Raw genomic sequence first — 15,896 nt, 5'->3', positions numbered from 1 at the left:
CATCCTGCTGCTCATTCCCAGAACCCTCGGACGAGCTAAGGGACTTTTTACGTTTCCGGGCACGTGCAGCCAGAAAAGGCTGCTCCTCCACGCCGTCCAGAACATCTTCGACCAGCGATCCACTCTCCTCCGCCATCTCCCGTCTCTCTAGACCGGAGACCTCAGACTCTGTCGTAGTATGTAATCCTTCTATTGCTTTGGTGTTACAAAGCCCATGAGGTCATGATATGACTTTGTGACTAGAATAGTTGTTGTGTCAGAGACCAACCGGCTTTATTCCAGGGAGACTCTTCTTCATCTTCCTCTCCTTCTTTGACGTTCGGTGCTTTGGAAGTACAAAGCCCATGAGGTCACGGGACGTCTTTGTCGTTTTATCCTTTAGAAGTCCTTCTTCCATACAGGCCTAAGTCTGAGCTCAAAGAACAACCTTGCTCAACACCCGGTCTGGAGAGACGGGAGATGGCGGAGGAGAGTGGATCGGTGGTCGAAGACGTTCTGGACGGCGTGGAGGAGCAGCCTTTTCTGCCTGCACGTGCCCGGAAACGTAAAAAGTCCCTTAGCTCGTCCGAGGGTTCTGGGAATGAGCAGCAGGATGAGGCTGAAGCTATTGATGTCCGGGGTGAGAGCAGAGACTGTAAGGTGATCATAAAGCTTGCACAGGATAGTGCATCCTTTAAGGAGTGGAATTCAGTGGCATTGTCAAAGAGCCTAACTGTAGCTGTGGGAGTGATCAAGAGTGCGAGTGTCCTTAGAGATGGCTCGCTGCTGGTCGTGTGCAAGGACGCGGCTCAGCAACGGAAGGCGATTGGAACTAAACGTCTGGGTGGAAAGGACATTCTTGTGTCTAATGCTGAAAGAAACACGGTCAGAGGAGTTATCGTAGGTGTCCCTACGGCGACGTCTGTGGATGAAGTTAAGGAGAATTTGACGGGAGTTACGGTGGAGGACGCTAGGCGTTTGAAGGTGACCCGGTCTGGGGTAAGATGTGACAGCTTGTCGGTAATGGTAACACTTGAAGGGAGGTGCCTGCCTAGTAAGGTGTTCATTGGGTACATGTGCTATAGCGTCAGGCCATATGTTCCGCCGCCCCTGCGTTGCTTTAAGTGCCAGCGCTTTGGGCATATTGCAGCGGTCTGTAGAGGGAGGCAAAGATGTGGTAAATGTGCAGGAGATCACGAGTATGGGAAGTGTGACGTGGGAGCAAAACTGAAGTGCTGTAACTGTGGGGAAGAACATAGCTCTGCCTACGGCGGATGCAGATTTAGCAAAAGAGCTGCTGAGGTGCAGAAAATAAAGGTCTCTCAAGGTATATCCTATGCAGATGCAGTCAAGAAAGTTTCAAGTAACGAGTTTAGAGTAAATACAGAGAGAGGAGCCAGCGCTGCTCCCTGCCAGGGCGAAATGAGAGAGGCCAGCGTGGCTCCCAAGAAGTGTGAAGGTTTCAAGAGTGGAGGTCCCAAGTGTGCAGGTTCCAGAATTAATGAGAATACCCTGGTTGTGGATAGAGAGGATTTTGTACTCTTTATGGTGGATGTTGTAAACTGTGCTGCTCAGACTCAAAGCAGAACTGAAAGGATCAGGATCATTGCTAAAGCTGCAGGGAGATTCCTTGGAACAAAGGAGCTTGATTGGGCAGATATAGAAAACAGGCTAAAGGCGCTAAATTGGGAGTCGGAGTGATGGGGGTCTGCTTGTGGGGAGTCAGAGTGATCAGAGTGACGAGATGGGGGTGGGGGTGGTCTCCTGTCCTCGTCCAGTCTCGTAGACGCACGGCTACCAAGCGGCGACATCAGTGGACATATTAAAGCCTGTAGAATGAAGCCTAAAGAATAAAGCTGTACGGTGGAAGCACCGAACGTCAAAGAAGGAGAGGAAGATGAAGAAGAGTCTCCCTGGAATAAAGCCGGTCACAAAGACATATCATGACCTCATGGGCTTTGTAACACCAAAGCAATGGAAGGAGTACTTTTACGGACTACGACAGAGTCTGAGGACTACGACAAAGTCTGAGGAATAAAGTCTGGCGGTAATGCAACACTTGGATGCCAACCGCCATAAAACAACAACAACAACAACAACATCACTTTGGCGTTTCTAGGCCCATGAAGTCAAAGCGCGTTAGAACATCCTCTTGCTCCTCATCCTCGGCTCAGTCTCCAACACCCCCCACCTCTATAAACGTTTACCCAGCCCTGTGCTACATAAGTAAGCAACCACAGCCTGACACAAACCCTGTGACTGGATCGCCAGAACGTTCCGCAGATTGAACTCCCGCCCATTATTCCGAAACCACAAGGCCAACCCGGCCCTTTCTCTATCATAAGCTGTTGTTGTTGTTGTTGTTTTATGGCGGTTGGCATCCAATTGTTGCATTACCGCCAGACTTTATTCCTCAGACTTTTCGTAGTCCTCAGACTCTGTCGCAGTCCGCAAAAGTACTCCTTCCATTGCTTTGGTGCCACAAAGCCCACGAGGTCATGATATGTCTTTGTGACTAGAATAGTTGTTTTGTCAGAGACCAACCGGCTTTATTCCAGGGAGACTCTTCTTCATCCTCCTCTCCCTCTTTGACGTTCGGTGCTTTGGAAGTACAAAGCCCATGAGGTCATGGGACGTCTTTGTAGCTGTTGTTGTTGTTGTTGTTTTATGGCGGTTGGCATCCGAGTGTTGCATTACCGCCAGACTTTATTCCTCAGACTTTTCGTAGTCTTTGTAGCCTTTGCTCTCCACTGACATGTCCATTGTAATGTGAGCCTCTGTCAGGGTGTGAAATTTGACTTACGCAAATGCATTCCACGCCCAGCAACGTCATCACAACAAACATGGCGGCGCCCGTGTCCCCCGCATGTTCCCCCCGCTCGCCTTCGCTACCAAAATAAAGGATAGCGGCGTACAAAAGGTCGATTGAAATGTCTTAAAATTGTGAGATTTAGTCTCATGATTGTGTTGATAGAGAAATTTCCGTCATTGACTGTTGAAGCCTGACCCCTGGTGGTCACTCCGACTAAAAAATTGGCAAAATTTAGATCTTTTTTTTTTTTTTTGCCTTCAAAGTAAAAAAATAAGAATTTGCCTACCGTCCGAGCCACTTAAAAAATGTTGACTCGGGTTACAGCAAACAGACAATTTATTTGGGGCAGCCTAAGTATATTATAATTATAAGTCACACCTTTTTTCATAGTTTTGGCCCGGGTGTGACTTATGTGAGATATTATTTGTTATTTTCATACTGGCAACCACAAGAGGGCGCTCTAAGCGACGCAGAAGAAGAATCTGCACTTCCTCTACCTCTGGAGTTTGTGGAGTTGTTTAGAAGTGACACAGAGGAAGAAGAATTCAATGGATTTAGTGATTTGGGGTAATACTGATGTTTTGGTAAACTTGTTAGCATGTTCTTTATGCTATAGTTATCTGAATAACTCTTAATATGTTACGTTAACATACCAGACACTTACCACAGTTCTGTCTGTGCGTCATGTAGCTGAAGGTGTTAGCGTTAGCATACGTACACCTATTCACCATGATCTCTCATCTGTTACTATTTGAAACTGCATTTCAAGATGAAATGTCTGTTCTTGGTCTTGGATTTTATAAAATAAATTACCCCAAAAAGGCTAATTAAAATGTTTTTTCTTCTCTATTATGCATGTGTTGCGACATATAATCTGGAAAATACGATACATTAGATTCATACATTATTCAAATTTTAAAGTTCGGAAGTCAATGTGTCAGTGGCATAAAGCATAAAGTTTACAGAGACACTTTCTGCAGTGATGCGTCGCACATCGTTATGGCGACAGGCCCGATTTAAACAAGGCTCATGCTGAACACGTTTCTCACCGGTTTCGTAATCTTTCATCGTCTCTTCCTGGAAGTCCTTGAAGATGTCGGGTCTGAATTTCTTCTCCAGACCGTAACTGTAGTACCTGAAGAGGCATTCCAGTCCATACCTGAAACGGGACAAAAAGAACGTGTTAGTCGGTTCTGTTGGTAAAAGGTTAAAAACGGGTCGAGTTTCAGCTTCTGGCGCCGGTTTGAGCAAAGGCTTTGAGAGAAGACTGAAATATGAACTTGATAAACAGGCAGATGAACTCAAACGGTCGATCGGTGGAAACAAAAAGGACAGAAGAGGCTCTTGACCCGCTCGACCTCCACATTTACAAAAGACAGTGGTTGGTTTTGTCTTTGAAAGAGAGAGAAGAGTCTAGCGGCTAATTTAGAGCTTTGTGGACACGGAACAGAGAAATGTGCTCTAACTACAGCTCGACTCCGGTTTAGACTTCACGCTTTGCATTAAAGACGAGCAAAAACGAACATTTTGATCAGAACGAGAGGAAACGTAATTATAGTTTTACACCTGTCGAGCAGGTATTTGTGGAGAAAAGTTAAAAAAATCGGTAGAAAATGACAGGAAGTGACATCACACCAGGGACACTCTTTCCAGTCAAAGTATATGCGGAATTTACACAAAGAAACAACTTTTTTACTTACATTAATTCAACAAAATAAAGACGCTCGTATATATTTTAATTTGATGAGTTTTGGCCCAGTGTTTGCTGGGTAATTTCCTACCGTGATGTCATAAATTACAAACAGGAAGTGAAATTATATCCCTAAAAAATGTGCTATTCTGTGATGACATATTTATAATTCTAAATATATTCATCTTAAAGGCGTAATGGACGATTTTTCGCCGCGGAAACGTGCTGCTCTCGGGGGACGAGCCGAACGCGGCTGCAGGTGAGCGGTAGGTGCGTTTTATGATTGATACGTGGCAGGACTAATCGGCAGTCCACGCCACGAGGAAATAAGACTCAGATGTATGCCAAAAAAAAAAAATCGTCCATTCAACCTTTAACTGCATTTTAGTTCAACGAGCCGTCCGACCTGTAGGGGGCGCTTTAACAGCATGCAATCAGCCAACATCCACTCAACTGATGAACATTTGTTTCAAGGAAAATTAACGATTGAAAACCCGGTGAGTACGAGGGAAACAAACATTGCTCAGCACTTTTATGCACGTTTAGAAATGAGTTTGGACTGAATATATAGTGTGTCATTGGCAAAGACACATTTATATCTATTCTGTGTTTTAAATATATTTTAACATTTGTCAGAATTACTACGTCTGCCGTGACAAAAGATCAATAAAGTGCCATCTCACCTTATGAAATGAAACAAAACCGGCTGAAAAGAGCGTCCTTTACCTCTCGACAGGAGCTTTTACCTGTATCCCTCCCGACAGGAGCTTTTACCTGTATCCCTCCCGACAGGAGCTTTTACCTGTATCCCTCCCGACAGGAGCTTTTACCTGTATCCCTCCCGACAGGAGCTTTTACCTGTATCCCTCCCGACAGGAGCTTTTACCTGTATCCCTCCCGACAGGAGCTTTTACCTGTATCCCTCCCGACAGGAGCTTTTACCTTTATCCCTCCCGACAGGAGCTTTTACCTGTATCCCTCCCGACAGGAGCTTTTACCTTTATCCCTCCCGACAGGAGCTTTTACCTGTATCCCTCCCGACAGGAGCTTTTACCTGTATCCCTCCCAACAGGAGCTTTTACCTTTATCCCTCCCGACAGGAGCTTTTACCTGTATCCCTCCCGACAGGAGCTTTTACCTGTATCCCTCCCGACAGGAGCTTTTACCTTTATCCCTCCCGACAGGAGCTTTTACCTGTATCCCTCTTTGCCGTCCTCCACCACCAGCTGTCGGAACTCCTCGTACATCTTTCGGTTGAAGTGATCTCTCAAGAAAAACGACCAGAAACGGAAAAGCGTGTTCATCTCCTGCGACTGGCCGATCCCCAGCCTCTTCCTCTCTGTGATCAAACAAAACACATCATCATCATCATCATCATCATCATCATCATCATCATCATCATCATCATCATCATCATCATCATCATCATCATCATCATCATCATCATCATCATCATCATCAAATATTGTCTGGAGCATTTGACAAAGGATTTAAATTGTCCCTGGTTTGGTTATAATTTTGCCCTGGTCCCGTCCCCTGGTCCCGTCCCCTGGTCCCGTCCCCTGGTCCCGTCCCCTGGTCCCGTCCCCTGGTCCCGTCCCCTGGTCCCGTCCCCTGGTCCCGTCCCCTGGTCCCGTCCCCTGGTCCCGTCTCTGGCGCGATAGATGGCCTGCAGTACCGTTGAGGCAGCGTCGGCGATACTTGTGGTAGACGTGTTGCGTGAAGCCGTTCTCCTTGAGCAGTTCGTGCGACGGGTGCTGGAACTTGGGCAGGGACTGGGGCGTGGCTCCGATGGTGCCCTGGACCGGCGTGGCCTCGGACGGACTGGCGTTGGAGCTGACGGAGGCCGTTCTGGAGCGGTGCTCTCGGGAGTCCATGACCCAGCCCACGTGGCACTCCAGAGGCGGGTTGGAGCTGTGCCTGGTCTTCCTCTTCCTCGGCGTCTGAGAGAAGACCAGAGGAGAACGATGAGAATGCACAACATCACCATGACATCACCATGGCATTATCCAAACAGCCGGTCTACTTCACATCTTCACCTCATTAAACATCTCCAAGTCCCTGTGATGTGAGACATGTATTTTCAGGACATTTTAAGTGTTCGTCGTTGCCCCCTGTCGTCTCTGAGCGGAAAAGCAGCCTTGCAACATTTGCCAACATCGCCCTGACGACAACTCTCCTGAGAAACCCTGACTCTTTTATATAGTAAATGTTTTTGCATAAGATTATATCGTTTTATCATACTGTCTTAAAGGTCTGTTCTCTGACGTCTGATGTCGCAAGGCTGGTTTTCCCCTGAAAGACAGCAGGGGGCGACGACGAACACTTCAAACACCCGTAAATGACATATTAAACCATCAAAGGGACTTACAAAGAAGGTCAAAATATTACCTAGTTATGCTTTAATAGTATATGACTCAAATAGTCTCATCAGGAACTTAAATATTTCATATCATTCATCCATGTGGCAAGTTTGTGGTGCCAATCCATGACAAACGATGATAATAAAGTGTAAAGTTTGTACATTTTCTGCCTGGAAACTTGCGATCCGCACCCGAAACCAAACCGTACCTTGGCGTCCACGGGCCGGCTCTCCTTCACGACGGGGTAGAAGCGCGGCGTCATGGTGGGGTCTTTCCGGTGCGGCGTGCGGGGCGTGCGCGGCGTCCTGTTGCTGCGGTGACCGGGCGACTCGGGGACGGTGGTGGGTAGAGAGCGGGCGATCGAGGAGGGGTCAGGGGCGCCGAAGAGTTTGTTGGCCAGAGCGTCTGTGGGGACTGCAAAGAGAGAGCGAGGGTCGCCACGGAAGATTAGTGTCGTCACGGAAATAAAAAACTCGTCCCCAGAGCATATTACTATGGAAACGTATCACAATAAGCTATAATATGGCAATTTGACTGGCAAACAAACCCTAAACCTTTTGCCCGGTTAACTGGCACGTTTCATTTGCCTACTTTGATACTCCGATACCGATACCAGTGCAATACAGGGATTTGGCAGTACATTATTATATTGAAGCAAAGGCCATTAGTAAATGAGTTAAGTAACAAAACAACAAAATGAAGCATATGTGGTCTTACTCTGCTGCGGCTTCGGGGGTCCGGGGGGCACTTCCTGGTTGGGGTCGACGGGAGGTTCAGGGGTCAAACAGTCGAACTCCTCGCGGCTGATCAGGTGCACCTTCTTGAAGTTCTCCACCTCTTGCTGCAAAAGAGACACAAACATGAAGAAACAAATATATAAAAATAGAAAAAAGTTGAAATAAAATAAATAAAATAAATAAATTAAATTAAAAAAATAAAATATTTATTTCATAACATTTAAGCAGTCCCAGTGTTTGGCCTTCAGATTTTACAAACTGCTGCTGACGTGATTTTACCAGGAAAATGGAGGAAATATCGACGTGAAAATTTTTGGAATCACTGCTCAAGACTCGCATAATAAAATATTTGGCCTTTAAAGAGCCGCCAGATCCAAAACACGTAATTCCACGACTAAATTACAGCTAAATAAAGGTTTAAAAATGACTAAAGTGTAATGTAAGTAATTTTGTCCAAGAAAAACCCCAAATGATAACATGAATGTGGAGGAAACTCACTCTGTGTTTAAAGTTAGTTGGAAAAAATGTGATTTGACTGTAGCGCCTCGCCTTTTTTTCCTCTCTCAACATTGGCTTTCATGTGGAAACAAAACATTGTCCTATCTGCTCCCAAATATGTTTTATTATCTAATTTATTAAGTCAAAATTTGTTTGGGCAAATTTGATTTTTATAGGCCAGTTTTCAGTCAGATCTAGTTTAAGTAAAAGCCAAGTAATAAATCCCAAAAATATCCTCAGTCCATTTTTTTGTAACTATTAAGTCAGTAAAATTAACCATGATATTTAAACCTGGCTCTGTCCATTTTTCAGATTTAAACGCCCCAAATATGTGCAATTTTGGCTGTTTTTACACAAAAGCCTCATCTATTTTGGAAGGGTTTTCTTACATTAAGTGATTAAACTACACAAGTTTAAAAATGACAGCTTTAAATTCACTTTTTTTTTCCTATTCAGCAGCAGCGTCTCACCTTAAGAAAACACTAGAACTGCAGAGAGAAGCGCGTACACGTCCCACACTTTGAGAAACACTGTATCAGACCAAACAAAACACGATGAAAATGACTAAATAAAGAACCTGAGAATTAGCACGAAAAAACACAGCCAATTTTACAAGTTCGGTCAAAAATATTCTGGGGTAAAAAAAAAAAAAAGAAGCTTTAAACATGTACGATCAAACAAAGTGAAAATATCATCAACTCACTGCTGACAAACCTTCTCTTGAGAAGTCTCGAGAATGAAATACAGCAACAAAACATAGCGGCCAGAAAAGCCCGTTTAAATCTCATCTTTTCGAAAACAAACCCCAAGTTTTCCAGCTCCCAAAGTCCAGCGGCCTCGAAAACTAAACCAACCAGACGACGTCAAAACAGTCCGACCGTGTCCAAATGTCAGCTACAAACCGTGTGCGTGTCCATCTTGGGGAGGTAACGAGCCGCTTGCATAAAGACGGGTTTGTTTGTTTTTAACGGGCCGTTTCGACGATTGCCCGTGAGCGCGTGAAGAGTCCACAAAAAGAGCAGGACAATGACACAATGAAGCGGAAAACAACAAACGCCAAACAAAAGGAACTTCTCTGACCTCCGCACGAGCGTTCTGTGCCGTTCACGAGTTACGCTGGGCTTTGACAGAAGAAAACTGCCACTTGGCTCCAGAAAACGTGCTGAAAATGTTCCGCAAGCGACGGCTTTCAGGCGATCAGAGGCGGTCGATGACGTTAAACGACTAAATAAACTATTTTTTCATCGTCGTAATGGTTATCTGGACTGAAACACACGCAAAAAGATCTTTTAAACAAAGACGGCAGCGTTATTAAATCAAAAAGGGAAAATAAATCAACTTTACTTGTAAATATTCTCCATCTAGAAGCCTTAAGTCGCCATAGTCCAACCTTTATTTGGCTGATATTGTATTATAGTTTAGGGCTGTCACTGACAATTATTTTGGTATTGAACTAGTGAAACGATTATTCTATTTATGATATTGTACATATTGTGACTTTAAATACATCAACCAAATAAAAGGTTGAAATGTGTCAACTGAAGACTTCTAGATAGAGAATATTCACAAATAAATTGTATCATTCACGATTTTATTTATGAAAAAGCTCTTTCTAGAGTCTGTATAGTCCAGATTACTATCAAAATACGACGTCGGCCATGTTCTTTTATGGGTTCAACTTTCGGCTAATTTTCTCTGAAATGACAAAAACATCTCCCAGATCAGACTGAAGCGTCCCTGAACCATTTGGAGCTCAAACAAACGTCTGGACTCTTTGTGATCCCGTGTCACGAGAACACATTTTAAAGCACGACGAATCGCTAAAGACTGATAATACCGAAACGTCTCTATACCACCTCTATATACAGCTTCAGCACAACAAAACCCACAAGTCCGTTTAGACTCACTGAAGTTACTTATTTAGGCTCAAATCTTGTACTAAAAGGAAAACCATGAAAATTTATACACACAATAGATATTCTCTCCAAAAATATAGTTCCAGCTTCCATGTCTTGAACGATAATTTAAATGAAGTATTAAGACAGTTCTACTCATTTACTGGGCTGAAACGGTGGCGTTGTGAAAGTACCTTGATGGTGGCGTACTCGGGCTCGTACGTGTCGTCCCACAGGTCTTGCTCGTAGTAGAACAGCCCGTCGTTAATGACCTTGACCAGCTCGTTGGTGAGCTTGGCGCGCGAGGTGTGGCTGCCGGTGCGGTCGCCGCCCGGGTGCTTGCGGAGGTACGGCGGCGTCTGCGTCACAATCAGGATCTTGTTCACGTCCTGGTCGTCGATCTCGCCGTCCGTCTCCTCGTCGGACCAGTCGGTGAAGGTGTTCCGGCGGCCGTCCATCTGGGCCATCTCCTCGTCGAACATGAAGTCCAGCTCTTCCGGCTCGTCCGGCTCCGCGCCCGCCTGAGAAGAAGAACCGCGGAAGGGTGAGGGTCAGGACGCTCGTATCTGACCCGAAGTGAACGGACACGACCATAAGATGAACAGAAATTTCACAATTACAAATGTTCACTCCGAAAACAATGAGTCAACAGTGTATTTTGTCTGTAAATGAGCAGGTTAAACTCCCAAATCTTGAACTAACTCACTCCAAACCTTCTCCTTTCCGCTGTGATTGATGCGCATCTTTTTTTTTAACGTCAGATGAAATAATTAGTCGACGATTGAACTGTTTTCGTTTTAAGTTTAAGCGGCCTTACGAGACTCTTAAATTGACAGTTTCTATAAAGACGAGCCGCTTTGGGAAGGACGGGGTCGACGCTCAGGACCCGAGCGCTCCGCGGCAGTTTGGAGGAAAACATCTGTTCTGAGCTCAGTTATGATGATTAAAGTCTTTATTCTGTAAATGTTCATGAAAGCGATTTTATCTGTTCTATAAAAAGACAAAAATAAGGGCTGCAAAAGGTTGAATTGCAGCTAATCGATCATTTTAGAGTAATTAACTAATTAATGTCCATATGAATGTTTTTCTAGGTATGATTTAGTTTTATTCCAGGGAAGAAATTTAAAAATATGTTTAAAATGACAATTTACAGTTTTAAACGATCACTCAGCAAAATCAAAAGGTGTTATATGGTATTAATGTGTGTTAAATCATAACTGTTGTGTCATTTGTGTGGATTTTGGCTCTTGTTTACAGTCTGGTTGCTAGGTAACAGCAGTGGAATTACCTCATGTTTGCTGCTCATGTCAAACCAGGAAGTGCAATTATAAACTTTACAAACTGGGGACAAACGGGACAAAATGTTTAGTAAAATTTGAAATATAATTGTGTTCACTGCTTTTTAGTGAAACATGCAGTTTAACCTGACTAAGTAATCAAATGATCGTTAACTGGTCCAAACAGACTCTAAACCTGCCATGAGCCGAGAGAAGGTTTTATGACTTAGACAAAGCGGGAATCTCACAGAAATGACTCAAGGAAATGTGTAAAATGTAGCGTTTTTCATAAAAACACCCATTTGTCTGTAAATATTCTCCTGAACTAACTCTGGTTAAACAGAGTACAAATGTAGTGTTCCCGGCCTTTCCAATCCAAACACACCATTATCAGATGTCACTTCATTAATCCCAGAGGAAATTCGTTAGTCGCTACCCTTTTTTGTCATATGGTCAAGTTTTTGTTTGTTTTTTTGTGCAAATTTCCCAGAGTTTGATTCACAAATGAACCGTTTTATCATCGTTTCACGTTTTGCCGAGATCAGAGCGAGATCAGATCGTCCTCACCGTTTATCAGAGAAGAGACATGAAGAACTCATCACTTCTGCAGCAAATGCGACGGACTAAACTAAAATGAAATTGCTGCGAAACTTACAATTAAGTGAACAATAAAACAATTTGATTTGTCAAAACTCTGTGGCAGAATTATGGGGAAATTACAACATTTGTTTGTGTGTCTCATTTTCGAACGTGCAGCTTTTGTTTCGCTCAATTTAGCTTTTTACAGTAAAGTGGAAAGCTAAACCAGCTTGTTTGCTAATGGCAGGGGGAGCTAAAGGACACTTCCACTGCTGTGCAACAATTTCCTCAAACATTTTATTTATAGCGAGATGCTGCCGAAAAAAATCTTGAATTTAAAAGATAGAAATTTTAACGCCTCCTCTAGTTTACTTGTAAGTTTTTCAACATGTCATGTTTTCATACAAAATAAGCCTTAGTTGGGACATTTAAATCTGAAAAATGGTTTGGTATCTGACACAAAAAAATTAACTTTGGATTCCTTATTTAGTTTTTGACTGAAAATTGGCCAAACAATTTAAATTTAGCAAATTGTTTTAAGACTTTAAACTTGAATAAATCGCCCTTCAAAATAGAAAGCAACAAATCCTTCTGGAGAATCAGTCAAAATCTTGTCAAGTCCCAGTTAATAAAGTTTGGTGCTTCTTTAAGGTGTGACCTTTATGTCTCTGTGGGAGAAGAATGTGATTTAAGAACTCAAACTTTGATGTTACAATGTCCCAGAGAAGAGGATTATATGAAATAGTAAAAACGACGCAGGAACGGATAGGACATTGTGTCGTTTCCACACGAACGCTGATAATGTTGAGCGAAAACGAGAAGATGATCATTTCAACTGTGCGTGTGTCTGTGATAAATGTGAACGTAACTGCTCCGTTCCCATTGTTCATCTGGTTTTCTACAACTGTTTAGGGCTGAACGAGTTTAAAAAAATATCCGTTCAAAGTTGACATTTTAACATTCGAGAGGAAACTGAATTATGACCTGCTAAACTGACAAAAGAATCATCCACAACAATAAAGAGGTCTGAACTATATAGGCTGTTTTACATCAGACTGCCATTTGTTTACTTGATTTTCTTCTTTTACATGTCGGGTACTAACTAGATATTGACATTGACTTTTACATTTGTTTTCAGACCGTAACTGCTCTTTCACATTTGACTTTTGTTTTGAGCTTTCACATGAGAAAACGTGTAATGTTCAAGACCCGTTTATCCTCTATGGCGGGACCTGAACCACAGGCCTTTCAGTCGGAAGGCGCCGCGCCTTACCTTGGCGGGTGGTGCCGTGGGGGTGGGCGACGATTCCATAGGGGGCAGCGGAGAGCGTGCTTCCTCTTTGTCCTTCTGCTGAAACGAATGGGTCTGAATCAGGGAGAAACGAGACAAACCAGGAAGGATACATCAAATTAACATATAAAAACGGAAAATGTGAAAAGGACGTTTAATCAATGAACGAGACCAAACAAATGAGAGAAAGTGAGGGGAAGAGAAAGGTAGTGGCGTGTCCGAAAAGTGTAATCCAAACTGATTCTAGTAAAGAAAATGGGTATTAAATAGACTGCACCGTTTGTGATTAAACCTATTCAAAACAACCTGAACAAGAGACGGAAATGTCAAGTGTAATCTCCCAAAACAAGAGAATAAAGTGATATTTCCGACACTCTTGTGGTTAATTTTATGGTTGTGCAATACTTGAACCATAAACAATACATTTCCAGACGCCTTTAATGTAGTAAAAGAAATGTGCTGCGATCAGAGGTGTTTAAGTCGTCCTCATGGTTTTAATCAGAGAAGAGACATGAAGAACTCATCACTTCTACAGCATCCAGGCTCAAACTGAACTAAAGTCAGGCTCAAACTGAACTAAAGTCAGGCTCAAACTGAACTAAAGTCAGGCTCAATTTAAACTTTATCCAGGTGCACTTTAAGTGAGTAATCAAATAATCATTAATTGGGTTGTACAGATGCCATGAGCTGAAAAAAAGACGTTTTGACTGAAATTGAGCCTCATGTATGTCATCCTCTCATTCCTCATTTCACCCCATCCTCTCCCATCTAATAAAGCCTACAAGCCACACACACAAAAAAAAAAAAAAAGTAAAAGAAAATGACCATCCGACCTCCTCTACTGTTTAAGTGTGAAAGACAGTCGTAGCAGTGACACTAGTGACAGAACTAACCTTGGGTCTTGCTGGAGACGGCCGAGGCCTCTTCTTGACCTCGATCCAGGATTCAGAGTCCAGGTCTGGGAGACTCGCAGACAGACCCTTGGGCATGGTCTTCAGGTTGGAAAGTTCCTGGTCCGGTTTAGTCTTCAGCACTGGCGTCGAGGCTCGCGGAGAATCTGAAACGAAGCACCAACCACAGTCACGAGGAGTCACACTATAGGATCTGTGCAGAGCTACAGCTTTTAAATGTTCATGCCTCGACAGTAGAATTAGCGTCAACATTCAGACACAAACGAGTCACTTTAATACGCCAACTTTTGTCCCCTTTCCGGTGGAGCAGCAAGTGGATAACAAGGGAAACGTCTTGCAGCAAAAATATAACATTGAGTAGGTTGATTTGTGTAAAATGTTGATGCGACCAACAACTCAGCACTGCCGCTTTGTGTCTGTGTAGAACTTATTTTTCACTGACATCGACAGTGGATTTATGAGTGAAAGTACAGTGGATGAGGCACTGAGGGCAACGTCTGGAATAATGTGGATCAACTCAGGCGTTCGGTGAAGTATTCTGTGTGTTGTTCAAATATGGTCAATAATATGAGGCGCTGCATGTCAGTCTGTGGAAAAATAAAACCCTTTTGCTGCGATCAGAGGTGTTTAGTCGTCCTCATTGTTTTAATCAGAGAAGAGACATGAAGAGCTCATCACTTCTACAGCAGGTCATTGTCAAGGCTCAAACTCAAACCAGAAGATTCGATCGTCTGACATGAGGCCTAACCATTTTCAAACTGTGAAAGTAGGATGTGGGTGTTTGAATATAAAAGGCACACAAATATTACAAAGTGTTCTAAAAAAAAACGGAATTATACTTCATCACCATAAAACTATTATTATAAAGGCTGATTGTTTTCCTGTTTGATGTCGTGTTTTGCTCGTCGTGGCGTCACCTGAGAGGTCGTCGCCCGGGGTGCGTGGGATGAACTCGGGGCAGTCAATGAGTTGAGAGAAGTCGGTGGCGTGAGCGTTGTTCGGCAGATTCAGACCTGGCAGCGGCCATTTCTCAGGGTCCTCTTTCCTCCGAATCTTCATGTCGATGATCTCCACCTCCTGGCTGTCCTTCAAAGCCTGCCACGGAAACAGTGTTGAGTTATTAAACAGTTAAATCATTTAATCTTAAAGTATTCTGAGGTTTCGGATGGTGGATGATCCGCCTGTGGTTTGGAGCAAAGTTCAGATTTTGAAGGAAGGAATTTAAAAAAAATTAAGTTCCTATTCACCGACTAAAGCCAAAGTCTCATTCATTACTTATTATTTTCAGTACCTTTGGCGATAGAGCTCCCCCTGGAGCTCTATGGTGAAACTACACCGTAAGAGAATGGACGCAAAAGCTTTTTTTCACTTTCTGTATCGAAATAAGACAGTATAACAAAAAGCATTTAACAAGAGTTTCTCAGGAGAGTCGTATTTAGGTCTATGTCGGCCAATGTTACAAGGCTGGTTTTCCGCCCAGAGACAGCAGGGGGCAACGACGCACACTTCAAACGGCCCGAAAATACATATTAAACCATCACAGGGACTTCCAAAAGGTTAAAAAGTGACTTAGTTCTGCTTTAAAGACATTTTAAAGTAATAGGGATGTCACAATATCAAACTTTAGGAGTTGTGGAAGAAAAATCAAGGCATTTGCCTAGATATTTTTGCCAAAGAAGAACAAAGTAGTAGAAAAGAACAAACACTGAAGTCTGTTAATGTTGGACAAACATGAACGATCCCGGAGATTTTCCTCTAAAGATTAGAGAGCGTGTATGCTTATAAATTGGTTCAAATATTAATTATGCAGTGGGAGAATAAATATACACAACCAAGTAATGAACAGGTGGCAACTTCTGAACAA

The 15,896-nt window shown here is 43.3% G+C and overlaps 1 protein-coding gene across 2 annotated transcripts in view; it reads right to left on the bottom strand.

Moving 5' to 3' along the window:
• Positions 1-15,896, bottom strand: part of larp1 (La ribonucleoprotein 1, translational regulator) — a 53,341-nt gene that overhangs the window by 3,947 nt on the left and 33,498 nt on the right. For both annotated transcript variants that reach the window (XM_072446021.1, XM_072446022.1), the window contains 9 exons: positions 14,950-15,127; positions 14,015-14,178; positions 13,104-13,196; positions 10,169-10,495; positions 7,562-7,685; positions 7,053-7,258; positions 6,160-6,424; positions 5,676-5,820; positions 3,841-3,950 (listed from right to left, as the gene is read on the bottom strand). In XM_072446021.1, the coding sequence (XP_072302122.1) occupies positions 3,841-3,950; positions 5,676-5,820; positions 6,160-6,424; positions 7,053-7,258; positions 7,562-7,685; positions 10,169-10,495; positions 13,104-13,196; positions 14,015-14,178; positions 14,950-15,127 (1,612 nt within the window). The remainder of the gene's footprint in view (positions 1-3,840; positions 3,951-5,675; positions 5,821-6,159; positions 6,425-7,052; positions 7,259-7,561; positions 7,686-10,168; positions 10,496-13,103; positions 13,197-14,014; positions 14,179-14,949; positions 15,128-15,896) is intronic.

Source organism: Eucyclogobius newberryi, unplaced genomic scaffold (genome assembly GCF_026437365.1).
Source record: "Eucyclogobius newberryi isolate DKJ021-1_F unplaced genomic scaffold, fEucNew1.0.hap1 SCAF_15, whole genome shotgun sequence".
Lineage (NCBI taxonomy): Eukaryota > Metazoa > Chordata > Actinopteri > Gobiiformes > Gobiidae > Eucyclogobius > Eucyclogobius newberryi.
This window is presented reverse-complemented; position numbering and strand designations above follow the sequence as displayed.